The 23743-nt window shown below is 39.8% G+C and overlaps 3 protein-coding genes across 3 annotated transcripts; all 3 read right to left on the reverse strand.

The window, feature by feature from the left end:
- Positions 1-244: 244 nt before the first annotated feature.
- Positions 245-3353, reverse strand: LOC146387392 (E3 ubiquitin-protein ligase TRIM39-like). Its single transcript, XM_084928991.1, has 2 exons — positions 3252-3353; positions 245-3131 (listed from the first exon to the last, which is right to left on the reverse strand). Exon 2 carries the CDS (start codon positions 3112-3114, stop codon positions 1735-1737), a length of 1380 nt encoding a protein of 459 aa, XP_084785117.1. The 5' UTR covers positions 3115-3131; positions 3252-3353; the 3' UTR covers positions 245-1734.
- A 675-nt stretch (positions 3354-4028) lies between these two features.
- Positions 4029-7276, reverse strand: LOC146387393 (zinc-binding protein A33-like). Its single transcript, XM_084928992.1, has 2 exons — positions 7157-7276; positions 4029-7070 (listed from the first exon to the last, which is right to left on the reverse strand). Exon 2 carries the CDS (start codon positions 7051-7053, stop codon positions 5560-5562), a length of 1494 nt encoding a protein of 497 aa, XP_084785118.1. The 5' UTR covers positions 7054-7070; positions 7157-7276; the 3' UTR covers positions 4029-5559.
- A 2961-nt stretch (positions 7277-10237) lies between these two features.
- osgn1 (oxidative stress induced growth inhibitor 1) lies at positions 10238-22858 on the reverse strand. Its single transcript, XM_084928993.1, has 8 exons — positions 22593-22858; positions 16972-17034; positions 15832-15968; positions 15565-15756; positions 15205-15296; positions 14148-14347; positions 13125-13468; positions 10238-13017 (listed from the first exon to the last, which is right to left on the reverse strand). Exons 2-8 carry the CDS (start codon positions 17027-17029, stop codon positions 12439-12441), a joined length of 1602 nt encoding a protein of 533 aa, XP_084785119.1. The 5' UTR covers positions 17030-17034; positions 22593-22858; the 3' UTR covers positions 10238-12438.
- Between the last annotated feature and the right edge of the window lie 885 nt (positions 22859-23743).

Raw genomic sequence — 23743 nt, forward strand, 5'->3', positions numbered from 1 at the left:
CCTGGGGTCAGTTTACCCACTGTTTTTTGAGTTTGTTTGGACCAAAATTAATACTGTAACTATAAAAAAAAAATTAAACTATAAATATTTTCAAATAATATAACTAAGCAGATCCACTCAGAAAACAAACCAAAATCAAACTGAATTATTATTTTTTTGGATGGAATTCAAATAAAAGCCAATTAGAAAATACAAAACTGTAATAACTTTGCTGAGAACAAAGTTCTTCAAATATCCACTTCCACCCAAAACCAAAAAATAGGATACAACAAAATCATGAATGCTTTCCATCCTTCGCGTGCATTTTGAAGATTAAGATTTGGGTTTGAGAACAGTGAAGTGATACTAAAAAAGGAGAACATCTCTTGTTTCATGCTGTCATACCTAGCTTTTGTGGAAATGGTTCACTAAGTGGTTAACCCGTGGAAGTGTCTTTGCTGATGAATGATTGCAATCCGACTGAGCGTGGCATGATCGGCGACATGGCCGTCTCCTGTGACTTATAAAAGACTTAGAATAGCAGGTTTAAGTTTCCCATGCCTGGTGACAGGCACCAGAATAACTCCATCAATCATTCCAGTATTTTTAACTATGTTTCACATGTTAGCGAGAACATCAGAGGGAAAATTAACATTAAATTACCAACCAATCAGCACATTAAAGATAACAGTGATAACACAAACCTCTGGTCCTGTAATCACGGAGATGTGATTTGATGTTACTGGATGGAACAGAATAACTAACTTGAAGAAAACTAAATAAAATATCCAGCTAATTTTTTCAGGTTTAGTCACACTTAATCCAGTTTGTCAACAAAACTAACCGAGCAGGTATTGGTGCAAATGTTTATTGAGAATAGGATGTCTACATGATAACTTGTGTTATAAAACCTATTACATCATCAGTTTTCCCCTGATAAATCATCCATATTACAGTGCAGGAAACCAAAACAAATACAAGCTGCACTCAAATGACAACACCTGAAACTAACAGGAACTGAAATAGAAAGAAACATTCAGAAGGAAATGAAAACTAAATGCATTGTTGGGAAAACATTTCAACATAAGAGAAATAAAGAGCTGACTCGCTATAGTGTAAAGTATTTTAGTAGCCACATATTGGATAACTGAATTCAAACATAAAAACAGACAGACCTCATACATTTAGTAGATAACATATCTGTTGACCTCTTAAAATGAAAACTGTGTTTAACTGGAGCAATCCACATAAATGCCAGATAATCTGTTACTTACACAAACACATCATTTTATACATTAAAACATTAAAGCTGAATAATTTGAGATTATCACTTCTCTTTTGTATGATTACCAAAGTGTCTCATAAACAACACAAAAGAAGGATTCATCATATTGGACTGAAATTCAATTTCAGTTGAGACTCGTTACAATCACTCGCCCCAAGGTCTTTTAGGTTGTAACAGTTGGTATCACAGAGTTTAAAAGCCACCTTACATATGGTTATAAAGCTATAAAACACCGTCCTCTGAAAAGGATTTGTACCCCAAATCTATATAAACAAACTGCCCTATTAGACTAAGCTGAATCATTTCTCTACAGTTAAATAGTATTAATATGAGATAAATGTGTCATAACTGTGAAGTGTATTTATTTATTTTAAACAAGGATAGTTTTATCATGTGAGCTCTAACTAGTTGTCATGCAATTTGTGTGTTTATTTCCACCACTTCTGGCTTCATGGCTATAAACTACCACTCTACTTCACTGATGCGGGCAACATCTTCAGTGGGATTTTACTCAGATTACTTACGTATGGAAACATCTTCTCAGTGAAAGTGTGTGTGAAGGTGTGTATTTGTGTTTTGGTGTCAGGATCAGAGAAGGACACCTTCCCCCTGTTCCAGTCCAGGTGAACTATGACCTTCTTGACCGCCTTTAAAAAAAGAACGATGGAAGACTCTGGCAGGGCGCGCACTGTGTATTCACCTCTATAAAACCCTAGCCTCCATAATCCAGATTGCGGCTCTCCCTTCCTTTTGACAGACTCTGCTAACACACCGACTTTCCAGTATGTGCTGTTTCCAACTTCAACATCCCAGCTGTGAGTGCCTGAATAAAAGCCCTCGGAGGCCATAGCAATCGGGTAGAAGTCAAACCTCTCTGGATTGTCGGGAAGCTGCCGTTTCTCACTGACGCTCACACCGGTCAGATCTTCAGAGATGAGGAGATTTGGCTGGGCAGAGTTTGGGTCCAGAATCACAGGAGAGTAGGAAACCATCTTCTTCACCTTGTTCCAGATGTTGTAACCCAGGTTGCCCAGGTGTTTGGCTACATCTATCAGAGCTTCTGAGACCAGCTGTGGGTCATCCAGCTGGGGGTACAGCTGGACCATGTTCATTGTACCCTTGTAGTCCTGCAGAAAAGCAACGTTTTCAGCTTTCAGCTCCTCCTCTGCAGCTCTGATTGTGGCAGAAAGAGCTGCCATCTCTCTGCTCAGAGCAGCAATCTTCTCCTTCATCTGCTGACTCTTCTCTTGCTCTTCTATATTCAGAACAGCCAGCCTGGTCTTCTCTTCCTCATCTAGAAACATGCGAAACTTCTTAAACTGCTCCTTGATCTGCTTCTCTGTTTGTTGAGCCTGGGTCTTAATGTGTTGCTCTGTTATATCAAAGTTTCCCTTCGCTTTTTGTAAGACCTTCAGTTTGTCCTGTAATGGTTTTAGGGATTTCTGAAGCTCTTCCTTGTGATCCTGCGCGGCCTCATCGATGGGCCAGAACTTGTGGTCGACGTGTGCTCTCGAATCACGACAGATGACACAGGCTGGCTCCTGATGGTCCAGACAAAAGAGTTTGAGTTTCTCAAAGTGCAGACAGCACAGAACCTCAGACCCTGCCGAAGCGCTCTGACTTTTCTTTTTTAAGTAGGCCTCAGCGAGGTTCTTTAGGACCAAGTTACAGGGTGGGTCACTCTGCTCAGACATTTTCTTACAGACTGGGCACTCCTGTTCCAGCTTCTGTGCCCAGCAGTTCTTCAAACAAGTCTTGCAGAAGCTGTGGCTGCATGACAGGAAAACAGGATCCCTAAAGATGTTATGGCAGACGGGACAGGAAAGATCCTCCTCGGACTGGAAAGACATCTTTTCTCAGAGAGAAGCTGAAAATACACCGAACAGAATTGTATAACCGGAAGGCGGCCAGGTTTACTTTCACTTTTGGTTTGTGTTATAAACATATAATATTTCGTCTCCTTAGAAGGGAACAAATGAACTCTTACCTTAACTATACTAGTTTCGCCTTGTTTTCCTTTCTCTGTTTTGATTTTAACCTTGAGATAAATTTCTCACCCAGACAACGCTTTTTTTCTCAGAGGAAGAACGCCCAGGCTTCCGTTTTTGTTTTGTTTTTTACCCATAGCTGAAAGAACGTAGTCAGGTGGGCGGAGTTTTGTCATAAAGGAGAGAAAGGTGTGACCTGTTTCAAAGTGCTCCTAAACTATTCCCATTTTAAAGTTTTTTCAGCAGTACAGTAGTTCAGACATGGAAACAGACAAAAAATAAACTCAACAATAACAACAGCTGTCTTATTAAATTAAAGATTGTGGAGGTATGTAAAGACTACAGGAGAGGCCTCAATATGTCTCACTCCAACTTTATTAACGGCTTCACTAGAACTCCGTATACAAAAAGCGCCAAACCTCCACCCCATCACTTCCCTTAACCTTGGGTGTGAGTGGAGCCACCTGGTGGTCCGACCCCCCCACCCCAAACACACGTGAACGAGGCTGGTGTAGGCGAGCAGGAGAGGCAGTCGGTTGGAGGGTGCTCCTGGGAGGAAAACCAGAGTCCATTCACCCCGTGGCAGGAGGGCGGCCACGGCGGTGGGCCTGGGCTGGCAGGCACTACATGACTGTCCGCAAGAATATGTGCAGGTTTAATTCTGTCAACAGAGTTTCCCTACGACCCCCAATATCCAAAACAACATGTTTCTGGCCCTGTTCGATAACCCTAAACGTGGCGTCGTACAGCGGACGCAATGGCGTCCTGTGAGCGTCGTACCTGACAAGAGTGGAACCACCTGGTGGTCAGCCGCAAGATCATTAACAGGCACACTGCAAAACTGTAATTCCACTGAAGTCCAGCAATTAGTCTCCTCTTAGCTTTTGTTTCCTATCAACCTGCACCTGGGTGCAACATTGGAAAAATAAAAAGATGAATGTTTTTTGTGTTAAACTTTCCATTAAAACAGCTTTTAACAAATATCAATTAGAAAAAATGTTAGGCAGACATTCAGTGTAATACAATCAATCCACTGATCTTAATGTTCTCAGGTAGGATGGCTCAAAATACCTGTAACAATCAGAGTAACAAAATGAGTATTAAAACAAGAAAAAAGAAGAAAAACCAACAAAAATGTTTTAATTATTCAGCTGTGAGGTCATTTTTTAATAAAAGAGATTTGTTGCATATTTAGTCTTTTAGGGACTCATCATGTGAACATGAGTATGTTCATACTTTCAGCTTTTTGAATAAAAGGCAGTTTTATTTTCTATTGCAGCCCCAAATGTAATATTATCAGACAATATTACTTTGTACTTTGAAAGTCTGTATGGATTTATTTTACACATTTCAACTAAATGGTGAATTTGGGGGTTTTACCTTAAGAGCTAAAAAATATCCTTTTTTGACATTTGAAACATTTACATCTTCAAAAACTCTGAGGCCAAATGTACAATACTGAATTGTTTACACCGAGTCAAACCTGCTTCATCAAAGGGGTTCAGTGTTCCTTTGGGTCAAAGGGTCCACTGATTGAGCCGTGTTCATATCTGTGCACCTCTTTAAGTTCACTTTGTGTTTGTCTCTATCTAGTGGTCGATGAGAATTACTGCAAATCAGTTCAATTATTTACCTTCTACCAGACAAAAGCTCTTCTCAATACTCAGTTAAAATGCAACAGAGTAACCAGAGAAAAAATGAATTCAAAATGAAATATATTTACCGTTTAGAACAGCTGCAAATATTGTTAGTTTGATAAAAAATAGTCTACTTCATCTGTTGCAGCCAGTGTTTTTGACAGTCACAACCTCATAATACAACCTTTTGTTTGTACTTATAGTGTCTAAGTGATCTTTCTATCACAGTCTCTGTATGACACTAAGGTGTTATACAAGTTTGTGTATGCACCATAAAATAGGGCTGTGTAATCCTGTGTTCTTTTTTATTCTGTTGTACTTACCTTTCTTTATCGCTGTGGCCACTTTCACTGACAGCTGCAGCCAATCCCTCTGTGCTTGACTAATTGAACTGGACCTAACTACTCTGTGCTCTTAGTGCCTTTTTAGCATTTTAATAGAATTAGCTATCAGATCATTTTCAGTGCAGAACAAAATATCATTTGTTTTATGGATTTTATGGTCCAATTTTGTTGAGCTAGTATTTCTTTTTAGTTTGTTGTTTATCAGCTTTAATTAGCAGGAAAGAACTGCTTTGCGCAGTTTTTGCAGTTTGCAACCAACCTAGTATTTTATAGGTTTTAGGGTTTTTTTACACTTGAAGGGAAAACATTGGTATGTGGCTATAGTGTCAGTCATCATCATCATCATCAACATCATGAATAACATCATCGTCGTCATCAAGAATGCCATTAACTGTTTCACCACCTTGATCGTGATCTCCTTCACTATCAGAGTCTGCACTGTCATGAGACACTCGTGGTAATATCTTCAATGGCAGTTCGTTCTTGGTGTAAACAAATGGAAAAAGTTTCTGAGTGAAAGTGTGTGTGAAGGTGTGAATGTTGATGTCAGGATCAGAGAATGACAGCGTCCCGCTTTTCCAGTCCAGGCAAACTCGGATCCTCTGGAGCTTTTTCTTTGGATGAAAGGAGGACGAATCTAGTGGGGAACGTATGAAATAACTACCCTTACTGAACCACACAGCCCACAATCGACACTTAAAGTCTGTTTGTCCCTTTCTTTTAGTTGATTCTTCAGCCACACCAACTAGCCAGTTTGGACTGTCTCCAACTTCAACATCCCAGCTGTGAGTCCCTGAGTCGAAACACTCTGAGCCCAGGACGATCGGATAGCCATCAAACCTCTCTGGATTGTCAGGAAGCTGCTGCCTCTCTCCAAGGCTCACACTGGTCAGATCTTCAGATATGCAGAGGTGTGATTCAGCTGTGTTTGGATCCAGGATCACAGGAGAGTAGGAGACCATTTTCTTCATCTTGTTCCAGACGTTGTAGGTCAGGTTGCCCAGGTGTTTGGCCACATCTATCAGAGCTCCTGACACCAGCTGTGGATCATCAAGCTGGGGGCACTGCTGGACTCTGCTCACTGCAGCCTTGTAGTTCTGCAGGAAAGCAATGTCTCGTGCTCTCAGCTCCTCCTCTGTGGCTCTGATTGTTTCTGAGAGACTTGCTATCTCTCTGCTCAGAGCTGCAATCATTTCATTCATACTCGCACTCTTCTCCTCCTCTTCCTCTGTCAGAGCAGCGATCCTGGCCTCCTCTTCCTCTTGCAGAAACTGGTGAAGCTTCTTAAACTGCTCCTTGATCTGCCTCTTTGTGTGAAAGGCCTGAACCTTAATGTGTTCTGCTGTTTGAACAAAGTTTCCTTTAACTCGTTCAAAGGCCTTCAGTTTGTCCTGTAAGGGTTTCAGTGAGATCTGGAGCTCCTTTCTGTGATCCTGCGCAGCCTCATCGATGGGTCTGAATCTGTGGTTGCTGTGAGTTTTTGAGTCTCTGCAGATGAGACACGCTGGCTCCTGATGGTCCAGACAGAAGAGTTTGAGTTTCTCCGAGTGCAGCCCGCAGAGCGACTCGGACTCTGCTGAAGCACTCTGATTTGTCTCCAGTAAGAAGTTCTCACACAGGTTCTTTAACACCAAGTTACAGGGTGGGTTTTTCTTTTTAGATGCACTCTTACAAACAGGACACTGGCGTATTTCTTTCTTTCTCCACCATCTTTTCAGGCAGTTTCTACAAAAGCTGTGGCTGCACGACAGAACAACAGGGTCTCTGAATATGTCTCGACAAACGGGGCAGGACAGCTCTTCTTGGATTCCAGACGACATTTTATCTGTGACTGACGCTGTTAACAAACCACACAAACAGGAAGTTAGAAACTTACTAATCTATAGAAGGTACTTCCACATTTTTAGGGCTCTAAAAACTCACGTAAACGAGGTGAAGTAATCCCAAATCTCTTCTCCTTCTGTGGGTTTTCTCTTCTGGTGAATAATATTGAATTGTTAGTTTGAAGTTTCCCCTCAGTTGAAAAAGATCTTCTGCTTCCTCTTTTTAGTAACATAAGTCAGGAAACACGTGGAGCGCGCTCATACGTCAGAGGTGCTACATCACTTTAAATTTGTTTATAGTATTGAAGATATCAGTTAAAGAGACAGCATCATCTTCCGTGGATTACTTTAGCCTCTATCCACCAACATGAGTTCATATAATGTGATGATGATTACTCAGTTGGTGCAGATTTGTCAGCTGCACATCCATGATATGAATCTTGTACACAGCCATGATTTGTTGGACAAAGACTTTTTTCAATCAGTCAGTATGTGATTGAAGTCCAGATTTTCAAATTTAACTCAATGAAGTTAATGAAAAAAATGTCTTTGTGTAGAAATTACATAGATTTTTATACAAAGACCCCCATTTCACAAGCTCAAAATATAATTAGACAAACCAACGTCATCTTGAACATGGGCTGCTTTTGAAACAGCTCTTGTTGTCAGTGACCGTCAGAAGTCTATAACTGCTTTTCCGCAACTGCGCAATCTCTTTTACATTTCCGGCCTTCTTCTTCTTGAGTGTAACCAGTGGTTTGCGCCTTGATGTAAACCCTCCTTTACATTCATGAAGGTATTTATAGATTGTGAAGTTTGTTTTTCTTAACCATGGAAAAAATTATGTGATCATCTTCTGCAGTTGTCCTCAGGCCTTTTCATGTTGCTGTGCTTGCCAGTGCAATCATATTGAGAGTTTGAGCAAACAGCTAACAATGCACTTTCAAGACTCTTTAATTTTGTAGCATCTTCAACTTAAAAAAAACAAAACTAACTTGAGACTTGAGTCAGTGTGAAGTGGCATCATATGTCTATAAAAGTAGAATTTTTAGGTATCTGTACTTTACCTTAGTTTTTATTTTTCTGACAACTTTTTAATTTTATCAGTGACACATGATAAACTGTAGATTTAAATTTTACATGTAATGTCATAATTTTAATTACTTATTGGACTTTATATGTGTTATGATAAATTATGTATTTTCATTTTGTGAAATCTCCAGCAAAATAAACAAAGCTATACAAACTTGGTTTATTCAAATACTGGGTAGTTTTGTCCAAAATAAACAGGTTAGTTTGCAGTACTGTGGCGAATTCACAGTAAAGCACTGTGTTGGACTGATACAAGGTGGTTGTGGTGCTCATGGTTTCATTTAGATTTAGGTTACATCAAGTGTAGCAATTTGCATTTAGGTTGACGATGCTTGGATTAATTAACTAAATTTCATCTCTATACCAACTGTATACTGTCTAGCATAAAGATCGTATAAACAGTGTAGGGATGGACATCAGTCAAGACAGCAGGTCAGCTGATCACTGCATGTACACTAAGAAAATCTACCGAAGCTCACATTAGAAAATTACTGTGAGTTGTGATTGTTTTCCGTGTGCTGAGCAACTAAACAGTTTCTATCATTACCTGCTAAATCCCACTGTAACTCCCGATTGTACTAATTTTCCTGTTTAGGTGTGGAGGTGAATTCACCATCTACAATGTAAGGAACAGAAAATTGTTATTTTTTAAAACCCTCTTTCACTTTATGTGTCCTACATAACAGATTCAAGCTTTCATGAGAATTAGAATTTAGATTGGAGTAGCATTTGCGTTCTCATGTACGAATATTGTTTTATATTATATTAATATAGTGCATGGTTCAGTTATCTTTTTACAAGAATGGTTAGCAGAATTGTCCTTCAAGGAAGTAGTTTTTTCTTTCTTACTGCGAGTACATTTCAGAGCCTGTATTTCACTTTTACTTGAGAAAAACAGCTGCTACAGTATTTCAACTTTTTCTGGAGTATTTTTTAACACAGGTACTTGTACTAAAGTAAAGGAAGTCTGTACTTTTGCCATCTGTGATAAAATGTAAGATGTAATGAACTACTGTTGCAGTGAAATGCACTGAATCCCAGCAGTGAAATGACAATAATTTGTATGCATAATCATAAAGATCTGATGCGAAATTATTTGCAGATATGTATTTTTTCCAAGTTTAAAAAGACAAAAAACAGCAAGGAAGGTCCAAAGAGCGGGACAAACACATTTTCATAAAATCTGCTGTTTAATAAAAACCATGGTACAAATAAAATGTGGAAAAAAATTGAAGTTTTACACAGATGGAAGTTATCGATCTACAATTTCGTGATTTAAAAATAACATCTAAAGACAACCATGTGATTTTACTGCATTAGAAAAGAGACATTCAGATGGTTGTTTTTACTCTGCTATGAAACAAAATACTAAGCCATGAATAATGAGTCTTAAGGCACTGCTGGCTCATATAGATCACAGTTCAGTATACAAGTCAAAAATATCTAATTGATGGTGACAACACCAACTCTGTCTGTAGAAATAATTAGCCAATAAATACATTAGTAAACTGACCAAATACACAACACCAAATTAAGTGTCTGCATTAAAAAAAATTAACTTATCATCTCTTTGCAACTTTTCAGAAGCAGTCGTAAACGCACAGATGTATAGATGTTACGTTGTGCTCTGTAAACTTATGAACTTAAATATATATATAGTAATTTAATTTATTGATAAAAGATGTTATCTGGATCCAGAAATCCTTGTACCATTTAAACTAGAATATTGCACCACTAACTCTGGTTTTGTCATTTCTTGTTTAAATTTTAAGCGCTTAGCAAAGAAACTCTAGTTTTTTTTTTTTTTTTAAAGAAATGCTAGTACATATACTAATAAGAAGCTCAATCTAAATGCAAAAGACTACAGTGATGGTATAACCGGCGTTATTTTATAACCCATGAAAACAAAATCAGTGCCAATCAGTTTGCAGCTAAACAGTCACCTAAAGAAGAAACACAATTTCCTCTTTACTACTTTCAATCTGAAGTTGAATTGCATATTTGTGGCATTTTTTTTTTACATATTAAGTGACAAGTTTAAAATCAGACTGTCTGTACAGTGCATCAAACTAAAAAAATTTCCGAGCTCTTTAAGGCGATGGTAAATGTTTTATTCTTTCTTTTGTATTTTAGTTTATCTGCAGGTGGACTCCTCAGTGTTTGCAGACAGCCGTTTAGCCTTGACATGCATCTGTCTGAGGGAGTAAGGTTAGCGCACAGCCAATAGGAAAATATACGCAGCCTGTGCAGGGCCAATGGTTATGTGGATCTTGACGCGCTAAGAACACTCCTGTAAAATATATTCTGAATATCAAAAGCTTTCTTTCCTGGATAACCCCGTGAGGTCTAACCCACCCACCACTTTTCCAGACATTAATTAATCCTGATCCTAAACGAATGGAACAATTCCAAGAATAATTCCTCTGTAAAGTTTTTACTTTGAGACCAGACTTCATCCTTGCCTGTATGCTTTTTAGAATGTGTGTTGGTTTGGAGCCTCTCTTAGTACCAAGCTAATCACAATGTGCAAAACCAAAATTTACATTCAGATAGCAAGGCCTAAAAACAGTGTTTCAGGTACTTGTGATTGCCAAAGATGAACTCGGAGGGTTAAATAAATTTAAGAAATTTACAGCTTCAACAAATATTAGTATAAAAAAACAAAAAACAAAAACATCTTTACTGCATATAATTAGCTTTTTGATGCATGGAAAATTTCTTTTGAACAGTCAATGTGAGGAAGACATGGACATTACTGGCCATCTATATATACATAAACTACAATCTCATTATGTTAAACCTTATTTGCAGTGGAAGTAATACTGAAAAGAAAAAAAAATGTCTTTAGAAAAAAAAATGTATTAACAAAAATGTACAGGTGAGCTGTTGCATCCTGATTAAGCAAATCAGACTTTGTGGTGAAAACATTTTAAAGTGCACTGAAGAAATCCACATGTTGGTAGATTAATGTGTAAATGACATTCACTGTTGTACTACTCCAATACAAATAGGGCTTAAAACAGTTCTCATTCACAGTGAAGCCAAAATCTAATGTTGTCAAAGCTTCAGATTAAATGTCATCACCGACAGAAATTACAAAAATATTCTGAGTTGTTCTGTTTTTGTATAAAGTAGAAAATATTTTTATACTTTAGGATGTAAAAAGATACACAGATGGGTACAGCTACAGCTTTACATAGAAAAACGAGAGGTTGGCGGGTTCAGAAAACAGCAAAACTCAATATACAAACAATATTGTTAGTATTACAAAATTAAATAGGACAGTGGCAATAACAGAATAAATTATTAGCTATGGAAACATGTTCATTATCCTCACTGTAGAAAAGGCTGAGGATGAGATGACACGTGTCGGTTTGGTCACATATGGTGCTGCTGGCTGATTAAAGTTTAATCAGGTGGTTACTGTAGTGAATAAGGCTCTCAGAGTGTCCAGAAACTCGAGCTGTCAGGACCACGTCACTCAAGTTTGTCCTCAGTCGGTCTTTAATAAACTCTCTGCCTCGCTCAGGTCTGTCTTTCTGCTTCTTCACGTCAGTTTGTGTCCTCGCAGACATGCAAAGGTAATGACTGGTTATTCTGCCGCAGGGTACATTAGTGCTTATACTGAATTACAATTACTAAAACAAAGTAATCAAGGTAGGGTGTAAACCTGAATATGGAATTATATCTGGCCGGCAGGTGTCCTGAAACGGGCATTTCATGTAATAAGAGCATATACAAATAAATCCAAAAATGACTATGGAGATGAAATTAATAGAATGGGTCTAATTTAAAGGAGCAATTGGAGATCATTTGCATGATTTGACCACTAGGTGGTGATCGGAAAACATTTGACTAGTTCCTCTTTTTTAACTAAATGTAAAAAAAAGTTTATTTATAAATAAAATTTATGTTGACGTAGTGATATCTACCTATACAATTTGATGGGGACAACACAAACAGACCCCTTGTCTGTCCTCCACTGCATCCTTTGACTCATCTCTCCATCTCGCCTACATACAAATGCCATCTGACTGGTGGAAACAGTGCAGCTGTTCTAACTGCCTCACATCTGGAGGCTTTTCTTTACCTAAGAAAATGAGATGTCTCCAAACCAGTGCGAGTGCAGTCAGAGCTCACTTGTTGCCCGTTTCATAGGCAACTAATGGGCGACAATGACCTGACCTATGGCATTTGAGTGTGGATTCCTCTCAGTGACATCACAGATTTGTGGTGATTGGTTGGTTTTCTTCAGTTAAAAAAAAAAAAAAAAAAAAAAAAAAAAATCTGCTACACATCCACAAGGCAAACCTCTGGTTCTGCCCGAGTCTGTCTGTCCATACATCTGTCCATTAGTCTGTCTATGCTTAGCTCGCCTTCTCCTTTTTCTGTCTCTTCCTTCTGTCTCTTGGTGAGGTCACTCGCGATAGCCAGCGCTCCTCCTTTTAGGAACCTGACAAAGTTCTCTCCTACTAGCGGCCCCATGGCGTACATGCCTGGCCCGTTCGCAGCAATCACCCTGTTTGTAAACGGGTCCACCTCAATTGGGTTCCTCCGGCATGAGATGGGCTCCTCAGGGTTCATGCCAAGCGAGCGCCCGTTATTGTCTAGAAAGGAAAGATTGGGGTGGGCGCCAATCAGAACCAGAGCCTTAGAGACCTGAACCACCGTCCGCTCGCCAGCGTCTGACTCTAGAACGCACTTTCGGTCAGGTCTGAACTCGACAACCCTGTGGCGTGGGAAGCTCAGGTAACCCGGGTACCGGGGGAGAGAGGAGGAAGTAGAAGAAGGGTTGGAACGATGAAGATTCTGCGTATGGTCCTGTTGTGAATTATTGCGTTGATGCTGTTGAGTCATCATCTGGTGAACCTGGAGGACAAAGTACAGAACAGAGGTTAGGCGATTAAACTCCTAGACGACCCGGTTCAGCTGCCATGACGATCAGTCAGGAAATTGAGCGGCTCTGCTCTCCTCACCTTGTGGTACTCTGGGTAGAGCAGTTTAGGCAGCTGGTTGAAGATGAGCTCTGGGTCGTTGACTGAGCGTCTGAAGGCGTGGTAGACAGGGGTGTTGAGATGGTGGGTGGTAAGTACTGCGTCGGCTGCCGTAAGTCCCGCTCCCACCACCAGAACGGGGTCTGACGACTGGTCGAGCTCACCGCGAGCGATGGCTACCTCTAGATCCCAGAATGAGTGGCACACGAAGGGCAGGGACTCGCCCTGTGCACCGAGTCTGGCCGGGATGTCATGCGTGCCCGTCGCCAACACCACATTGCGTGCTAACACGGAGAAAGGTACCTCCTCTGAAAGCGTGGAACCATCTAAAAGTAGGAGAGAAGAATCAATAGGTGAAAATCAGCTTTACTGAGAGGCTGCATTAAGTCCATATTAATATGATTTTGAGCAGTGAATCAAGCAAAACTACTTTAGGTCTGTGAAGGTTCTCAGTCATCCAGGTCATCGTAGTCAAAGGAGCTTGCAAAGAAAAGCGTCTGGACTTCTTTAAGTTACTTGAAGACGTTTCACCTCTCATCCGAGAAGCTTCTTCAGTTTTTGAGTTCCCTCCCCAGACGCCTTAACGCCCACTCACATCCTGGGCCATCTGACCTCAGGAATTCGCATGATAAGGTGGGGCCAGGTTTCACAATGAGCTCACCCGAAACTCTGGCTGATTGGGACCCACACCCAGTTTCACACCTTGGCTCAGGGGATTAGAGGATCATCAGGGGGTCCTTTTGTCCCTCTGTGGGGGGATACTCCCACTAGGTTTAAATCTGGGACTCTCCACCATTTGACGTTAGAACTGAAGAAGCTTCTCGGATGAGAGGTGAAACGTCTTCAAGTAACTTAAAGAAGTCCAGATGCTTTTCTTTGCAAGCTCCTTTGACCAAAACTACTTTAGTGCGGTCCTAGAATCCTAATACACAGCTGTCAACGTGCTTTAACACTTTATAACACAACAAATCTTAACAGTGATCAAGAGAGTTTCATTCACTGTACCTCCAAGCTCTTCCCCCTCTCTCCGCTGCAGTCCTGTCACTCTCCAGCAGGGCGGCAACCCCTCCTGGCTGCTAGGCTGCCTGGTCACAGAGGTGACTAAAGTCCCACAGGCAAAGTTCTGCTCCAGGGACATCTGGGAAACGTAGTGCTGGTAGTAGGAGGCGATCTCTGCTGGTGTAGCACGGTCATTTCGCACATTTCTGTTGTGAAAGAAACATGAAAATACATTTGAATACAGGATACACACGTTACAGGTTAAACACGTTTTTGTTTACAGACACAGGACATGAAGACGAGTATTAGGGAACAGAAAGAAGATATTTACTAACGAAGTTTTGATAAAAAAAAAATATCTGTAAATGAAAGAGTTGTTGGGGCGATATTGTAACACAAGTCTGAGTGTGGTGCACAGAAATTAAAGACCACTGTTCTGCTGCTATGGTCACAAATTGCTATTTTATGTAAATGAAGTGGGTCCATCTGGGCTGAGTCATTTGAAAAACAAATTAAAGAGTGTGATGCATGAAGATGAATGGCTTTGTTCTTTTATTTCTCTGCTCAGCTTACTCAGAGGAGTACTGTAACTGTATTTTCTTTGTGGTAAAAAACGTATTAATTTAGGCCTCCAAGTCTTAATTTCATAAATTTTTATTACATTATCAATTTATTTTCATTTATATGACCAATACATCTCCTAAAAGTCATTCTTGTTCTTAGCAGCCTCACTGCAATGACAGCTTGAGTCGAGTCTTAATAATCAGGGCTGTGGGGATTAAATCCAAGTATAAGCTAACTAAAAGAGCCGCTCCATCATTGAAACTCAAACCCTATTTAGCTTCAGGTTCTCAGCTCGTAAACATAAGCCCGGGTGGTCAAGATTTGTTATTAATAAAAGGTAATCAGATGGTATTTGTCCACTGTGGAGACATCTTTTTGTACACAAGCCTCTCTGCCAGGAGCTTTATTATGGTTGAAAACTTCATGAACCCTGTTGAGTGTTTAAACAACACGTCGTACACGCTCTGTACACAAAGTGGCGGTTTTATTATGAGCAGACCTGCGTTTGTCTCTCATCCAGTCCTTCAGCTTCAGCCCGGGAAGCTCCATCCAGTTAGCCAGGCTCAGCGTCAGCATGGAGCCCTCCATTGCCTGCACACAGCACACACATTGTTAACACTTTTGTTATTCAAATCATGTTTGCCTTCTATTGTGTGCACATCAACTTCTGTGTGTAAATAAGCAGCTGGCAAAACATTTTTTTTTTATGTGTTTGCTAAACATATCTACTTTACGATCGAATTCAGGCCATCTTATATAATAACGTTTTATGATGATAAGGACTAAACAGCCGACCGTTTATCCTTCTGCTTACACAAAACAGAATGGGTTAGCCTTTAAAACCTATTCTGTAACTTACATGCCAGGCTCCTCCAGGTGGACCCTTCCCCAGCACCAGGTGGGGAATGGCACGCTCTGGCTCGTATCGCCATTCCAGCGGAGAGGTGTGGTCGAATCCGAAGTCGCTGTCTGGCAGCAACAATGAATCAAAGAGCACCGCTACGGGGTTGGACGACCGCCCTTCCAGCCCCTCGCACAGGTACTCCAAGTCCTACAAAGGGAGCATCTGTGAGGCTCTGTTCACACTGCACTAATGCAACTTCACAGAGAAAAGAAAGACGTTTACCTGCTCCAGCAGCGACAGGTGAGGCTGCTCTGCCAGCTTGCTGTGCAGCAGGGGATTTGGATGTGATGCCTCAGGTGACAGGTAAGGGGTGTAACCTGATAACAGGTAGGACAGGCAGATGCCTGAGGGGCCATTACCTGAAAATAAATGAGAGGTAAGGTGGTTATTGGTTATACATTCAGAAAAAATGCAATTTGGTTATTACCAATTTTACCGCACAGCTGAACACAGATCAGAAAAAAAAAAGAAAAAGAAAATTTGAATAACTCAGTTTAACTTCCAAAAAAACTGTCAATGAAAGGGGGACATTAAAGTCAGTGTGCTGCATGATTCAGGGGGTTTGGATACAGCACATACAAGAGGCCAATGATTCAGCAAAACCACGTACAACAGTTGCATAGTCATGACTGAAAGTGGTTATCCCACTTTCAGTTCTCTAAGTAATCCAACTGAACCTTTTTTTTTAACACAACAGCCTTTGCCTTTGCTGATGCGAGGATTCACTCTGATTTTTTTTCTGTGAATCATTAATCTGGATTCATCACTGATTCATGGACAGTAAAGCTCTTCTTTTCCATTAGTGAGCTGTAATGGTGCAGGAGTGTTCACCTGAACCAACAGTAGAAAACCCCCCCAGAAGAAAGCCAGTGTTTGCATTTATAACTGAAAATGAGGAAAACCACAGTGGGTTTCTTTTAAAGTATTGCAGTCCATTTCAATGCATTGTTTGCCTCAATTTTGTGCAACATCTGCTTCCCGCTGTTGGTGAGTTCATCTCTTAAAATCTAAGCCATATTTAGCCTATAACCAATTAATACCTTGGCTAACTATTAGGCTATAAAGTAGAAGCCCAGAGTCATGCAAAAGACCATAGAAATGCTGACAAAGCAAAACTGCCACAACTCACTCTCAGAGGTATATTTCTTCTCATGCAGTTCCCTCGGAGCTCCATCACAATGATCCAATTTAATGTTTGTCAGGTTTATTTCAAAGCTACTGGCTAATGTTTAGGGTGTGAACTTCATTAGTAACTGCTGTAATAACTTAATCGAGCACACACCTAAACAAAGCTAATGGCGTCTGCTTTGAGGTTTGTAACAGAACAATTAAAACTGCAGTTCTTCATGTGTGTTTTCTTACCAATGATCACCACAGGCAAGATGTCTCCAGGGAGAATTTCTTTGTCATGAAGGTCCATTTCAACTGCAAAGAGGAGAAAAGACATTTTTATATAAGACTGAGAAAGTAGTTCAACAAAGTTAATGATTGTTGAGTCCAGTCAGCATTAACAATGGTGAGTCGAGTTCATTTTCATGTGACCTGTGGCACACACATGCACACACTTCCCCTGCAGAGCCTCAGTTTGACATCGTAGCTCGAGATGGCGTAGATAGAGATACGACGCTGCCACATACACCATAAACCACACAGGAAGACAGTCTCTAGAGAGACTTCATGTGAAGACGCTAATTTCTTCCTTGTTTACTCTCTGGTTTAATTTTTTTTTAAACCTGCAAGTTTGAAGCTGTACTTTACTATTCCTGAGTTTACAAACAAGTCAAGACATTGAGGTCAACTCCGTACATCAAGGTCGGCTGTAGAGGAACTAGATCTGTTACACACAGCAGTAGGTCAAGTGCGAGAATCAGTTTTACAACAAAAACACATCCACTGTAAGTTTAGACATTAACCCAGGGTTTACCCCAGGGTGAAAAGGCATTAAATCAAATGTAATAACTCACTCACATCACAAGATGCTTAAAAGCCTGAGGGCACACGACCTGTACTCACATCATATTTTACCCCCACAACATGCAGCATGCCTCTTTTCCCCTGTTAAGTTTAACTGTTGTGGATTAAATCAACAAATTTGGCCTTGGAGAGTCTTTTATTTGCTTGGAATTTTCTAAACACAAAGCTAATCTTTAAGCACTTTCACTCATTTTAATGTGCATTAATGTGTTTGTTTTGTTTCTAACTTTTTTATTTATTAAAGAAACCAAAGGCCTCAAATGTTAAAATAAAAATCTGTTTGAAATGAAGAAACAATTCACACTTTCAACTTTTTCTTGAAAGGAGACCTTGCTGAGGATTTTTTGCACAGTTTATGTACTAAAGGACCACAAGCCAAGTGCCATTTAGTCTGATTGTATTCATGACGAGTGAGGCAACCTCTGGAGCTCACACGATTAAAAGTGGGTAAAAAAGGGAAAATGTGAGTTTGGTGATTATAAGTTGTTTCATTAAAGCTCTGACTGGCCGTTTCAGGCGGTACAAACAAATTAATGATATCATCATTTATTTGGAGGACTTCCAGGAAAGACTATCAGCATGAGACGATGTTGATAATTTTGAATTTTGGCCTTGCAGGTCTGACACTGAGAAAGGCTCAAACTGAGTGTTTTGTGATCAAAGTCAGCCTGACACAAAAATGTGACCATGAAAAAACAAAAAAAGGAAATATTTGGAGGTAAAAAACAAAAATATTTGGAGTTCCATTAAATGAGAAAATCTTGTGTCCTTCAGCGGTTATCATGACCACGACAAGGAGGACGGAGCGTAGAAATGAACGATACATCCTCATTAGAAGGAGCTCACTGCTCATCAAGTAGCTCTAGTAAAGGTCTCACTCAAAGGCTCCCTGTTTTCTATCTTTAAGAAATATTTCAAATCTTTAATGCACTGGTGACAGGATGGAGGCCTTTTCCATTAAAATAAACAAACAACAACAACAAAAAAGCACCAAACACCTTGCATGAACTGCAGTTTCAGCAGCCACAGAGGAGTGCCGCTGGTGTAACGGTGCCTTTATTTGTACCAAAACAGTGTGCAGTTACTTTTTCCCACCCCTGTGATGCAATGACCAGGAAATCTTTGCAAATATAGTTATTCATCACGGAAATGGGAGCAAGTCATTTTCCACATAGAAACTCTGTTTGTCTCTAACCCAACTCATTAAAACTTAACTGAATGCCTAATAAGTAAATTATGAAGGGTGGTGCAAGAGTGTAATGCATTTACCCCTTTGCAGACACTCTAGACAGATAGACAGACAACTGTAATATAGCTCATGATGTCAGCTAAGGTATGACATTACTCATTTGCACAGACCTGCCCCTTTACATAATCTGCTAAGTCATGCTTACACGGGGGAAAAGGTTACTGCAGGACATGGAGGGAAAAAGAGGATGACTCAAAGCAAAAAACACAAGGTCAAGATAAGCAAAGCAGTGAAAAGGGGAAAACGTGAAAAGGGGCAAAGAAAAAAAAAAAAAGAGGATTGAATGAACCAGAATCAGCGCGAAAAAGAAAAGTAGCTGCAAGAAAGATAGAGGGTTACATAATCCAGCCCAAACGGTGGCAGAGAGCCCAGTGAAGGCGGGCTGCACACACATACAGTCCATGACTAAATGAAGCCTAGTAGCTGTGTTTCCCCCTGGGATTGACCTGCGAGGATAATTAGGCTTCCTTAATTTCTTTGGCACAAAATGCCCATAGTGTTTTCCAGGGAAATGTGACTAATGTGCAGCACAGACGTCATTAAACACTTTATTTTCAGTGTTTATGCTTACAAAAAAAAGAGGACTTTAGCTACAGCATTAAATGTACCAAATATAACAGTTATGCCAAGTTGTTATCAAAAAAAAAAAAAAAAAAAAAGCAAACTTAAGATAGATGAGACGTACCAACTTCTGTGTATGGTACTTCCAAATTAATATAGTTTATCAGAGTAAAGAGTTACTCTTATTTTCAAATTAAACACACTCATTTAAATTGTAATCTAAATATAAAAAGAAAACTTAAAAGTCTGCCATGAGGTACTGTGCATGTTTGCTTAACTTCAGCACACTTGCATCTCTGGGTCATATTACAGTTATAAAAGTCATAAACTCTAACTGTGACAACTGGATAAAACACAACTGACCAGTCATAGCAGTCATCATTCATGACCTGTGATACCTGACAGGTTAGCCTTTTTTTTTTTTTTCATTAGTCATTGTGCCAAACACCCATTTTTATATTGGATGTTTCAGACTTACATGTTATACAAGTTCATTTCGGTATTCCCATTCCAGGTGTAATAAGAGGTCGTTTGGTATCAAAGCACTGGCCAAAGCAATATTGGCCAGTGAGACATAAAGGTCCTAATTTAGACTACAAAGACTGCTTTAAGAAGCTGGAGACGTGGTGGTGTTACAAGTCAGAAGTGCTTTTAACCTAAAACAGGACCTCGGTTTTACACCTTGTTTTAATTATTATATTTTCCCCCAAAAGGAGGTTTCCATTCACCTTTACTGTCATCGAAATCCTTAATAAAATTAAATGTTCAACCTGTTTTGATGTTTTACTTTCAGTCCTTCTCTGAGAAGAGGCATACTTAAAAAAAATAATGGAGCAACTACACTTCCAGGTTGTGTATTTCCTTTACGGTAAGACTAATGTTTTGTGTAAGTCAGCTGATACTGACAAATATTCAAATACTGTAAACCAGATATGTTTTATCACTACCTCTATCTCCCTATGTCTACCTGCTAAACAGGCTTTTCAACACAGAGCGTAAGCTTATTTTAAAGCATTTTTTGTTACACTTGCAGTAAGACTCATTTACTGAAAAGGAAAGTTTGTCCCGCTACAGGTGGCGTATATAATTAACTCAGTAACCACACAGCTATAACAATGACACAGCAGTTGTGTCTCGACTTGTGTCAACTGCAGGTATGTGTGCGCAGTGTGCAGAGCCACAACAATATGGAGCCATGAAAGCCTTCATATTGTTTCAAAACTACAGGGTGCAACTTCCTGTTAAGACATGTCTTAAATCAGCTGCTCACCATTACATAATCAAATGTTTTGCTCATGCAAAAGACTCAAATCAGCAAATCGAAACATTAACTTAAAAAGCAGAAAACCTCCCACTTATTTAAAGACATATTTTAAATAAGTGATGGCCCTTTGGGGGTGAAACTGACGCACCATTTCTGATTTTAAACAACGGTCAGGCAAAGTCGTCTTTACTTTACGTTTCTGATGAATGGTGCAAGCAAAGCAGTTACAAAAACAAGGGGGAAAAAAAACAAAGCGTTGGTGAGTTTCTCCTCTTTTGTGCCCCTGTGAAGCTTGAATCTCTATGACACTGGATCAGATTCTCTACTCATCAGGCTGCAAATATAGCAAAGGCTTATCTAAACTCTTATCCAACTGCTGCTGCTATTTTAATACAGGCTCTCAATCTGAGCCCCTTTATTTTATGCAACGCCTTACATGAATCTGTTTCTACCTGTGGAAAATACTTGAGAAATGCTCCATATGGCACCTGTGCATATGCCTACCTTAAAGCTTCCAGCATCTGGCCAGCTAATCCGCCATATGCACCTGCCAGACGGCTAATGAGATTTCAGTTATGTCTGCCTAGACGCCTGCTGCAGTCTGCAAAGTGTAGGGAAGAACCAAATCGGTTCCTGTGCAGTATTGGAAACTAAAACACTAAACACATAAGTATTCACACTTCTTGATCCTTTTCAGCCAGCTTTCTTCTGACTGGCTCCCCCTCATGAACAAAAAGCTAAAACAATGGGTGGGTGGGATTTCTGTGTGCTGACAGCCAGTGCTGTGCGCCTGATACGATCTATCTGGTGTCATTATCATAAAATATCCAAGAGTGGGGTTCAAATGTCTACAGTCAGAATTTACTGTACATACACTGACCTGTTTGTCAAATTTAACCAGGTGCAATATGAGAACATCACAGTAGCAGTACCTGTATGACAGAGCATAAATTAAAGCCCTCTTTAATTTTGTCACCTGTCTGTATAAACTAAACTCTTTCCCTGTGTTACTCAGTTTCAATCTAGGGGTTTTGGCACTGGGTGTCCCGACAACCCTCTGAACTTCCTGTCAGTTTCCTGTAAACTCTCAGGCATCACTGTTTTAGCAAAACCACCACCCACCGACTCCACCTCAAGATAAACATGCAACTGAATTCTAAAGCTGTTTCTATTGTTTCAGCTCAGTGAAGCAGTTATTGACATTAACAACTATAAAACTATGTGCAAAACCCAAAGTACCAAAACAAATCATTCACCAGCTATTGTGTTACAAAATGTAAACTTATAAAAATATACTTTTCCTATAAAAATACTGTTTAGCTATGGTGTGATAATCTTTAGTATCCCTAAAATAATTTATATATTAAACTACACTTTAATTAAATATTTTCTACTTTTAATTGTACTAATATATATGCATTTATATATAGCGCTGTATAGGAAGCAAATGTGCTTTTAAAAAAATGAATCTATAAACGTATCATTCTGTATTTATATATCTAAAGTTAACCACGCATGCTGTACCACGTGAATGTATATGATTCAGCATTGAGAGTACTTTTGGATGATGAAACTTTTCCAGGATTATGACGGACACTCAGATAAAGAGAACAAATACTTTTTTTCAGTAAAAATCCATTTTTTGTGCAGCACGTCTGCATGAGCGCTACAGATCTTATCTGCTCTGCACTCTTAAGGAAAACCCTAGAAACGTCTCTCCCCACGTTGCACTTGCACCCGCTCGGTCAGGTCGTGACCACCCACGCCCCTCCCCGGCCGGTCAGCTATGTGACTCACAGCTCCCAGCTCCGGCTGACAGGAGCCTGCCCTCACCATCTAACCGCTCCACGAACTCAGGACAATGAGTCACGCCACAATGGATGCTCACCTAAATGAATGGATAAAGAAGAAAGATGGTGGCCTCGGGCTACTCACTGATTCGCGCCGGAGGTGAGGCTCTGTGTCCCCCGCGTGCTGTTTGAGCCTTTCAGGAGACACGAGGGTTTCACGTCTGTCTTCTGTTTCTGCTGCTTCTTCTCTTCTCTCAGTCTGTCATGTCGCGGCTCTGCCCCCTTCTTTTATAGCCGCCTTCTCTTTTTTCCCCCGCATGTGTTCAACGCAAGCCTCAAACTCCTGCGTCGTGCAGCACGTTCACTCATGTAACGTAACAGTGCAGATGGCCCCTCCCCCGTCGACCAATAAGAATCACGCCTCTTTCCTAGACGCTGCCCCGGCTTTAACAACCCCCTGAAAGCCGCCATCTTTACGCTGCTACGTCGTCAGCATAAAGCGAGAGACGACGACAGGATGGACTGGATTTTCTTTCGTTATTGTTAAAACAAACGCCAGTCCTCGTGTCTGTATAACTAATAAATAAATGCACAAGAAAACAGAAAAGAAATAAAGAAAAGACACAGTTCTTATTTTATTATTACAGCATAACATAGTCATTGTCTCTGTATAAATAAAAAAGAGAGAGAAAAAAAGGCCAAATTTAGATCTGCTTCTGGATTATTATAAATTTTGACTTTTAAAAATTCTCACAGTATTTATAGTCGTTTTGCAGTGTGGATCTGCTTGTTTGAGTTTATTATTTAGAGAATCTCAGTTTAACTCCAGTTTTCACTTTAGCTTCTTCTATAACCTTATATAATTTTCTTAAACTAAAGCTAAAGATGTTTCCTTGATATTTTTTATTTCAGTTTCGTAAGCATACATGATTGTTTCAGTAAGTTAATTGGTTTTTATTTTCATTTTTGTTAGTTAAATATAATATACTTTGATCTCTGTCCTGTCAGAAGCATCCTTATAATTCTTTAAACAATGGTATCATGAAAAACTAGCATTTAAATGTCGCATACTGATGAGAAAACCTTTGTTCCCATGTTTAGCTGTTTGCAGGATCCAAATTTGATGTGGGTTCCCGTTTCACAAGACCTAACTACTGTTTTACCTAAAATTTGAACTTCCCTGATGGTTGTTAAGAAGCTGATGACTGCAAAACCAACATGCTGAACATCACTACAAAGCGCTGGAACAGTTATATAATCCCTGAGCATTCAGATTTATTTAAATCATCAGAATCA

This window comes from Perissodus microlepis, chromosome 5, assembly GCF_051167445.1.
Source record: "Perissodus microlepis isolate ML-2025 ecotype Zambia chromosome 5, ASM5116744v1, whole genome shotgun sequence".
Classification (NCBI taxonomy): domain Eukaryota; kingdom Metazoa; phylum Chordata; class Actinopteri; order Cichliformes; family Cichlidae; genus Perissodus; species Perissodus microlepis.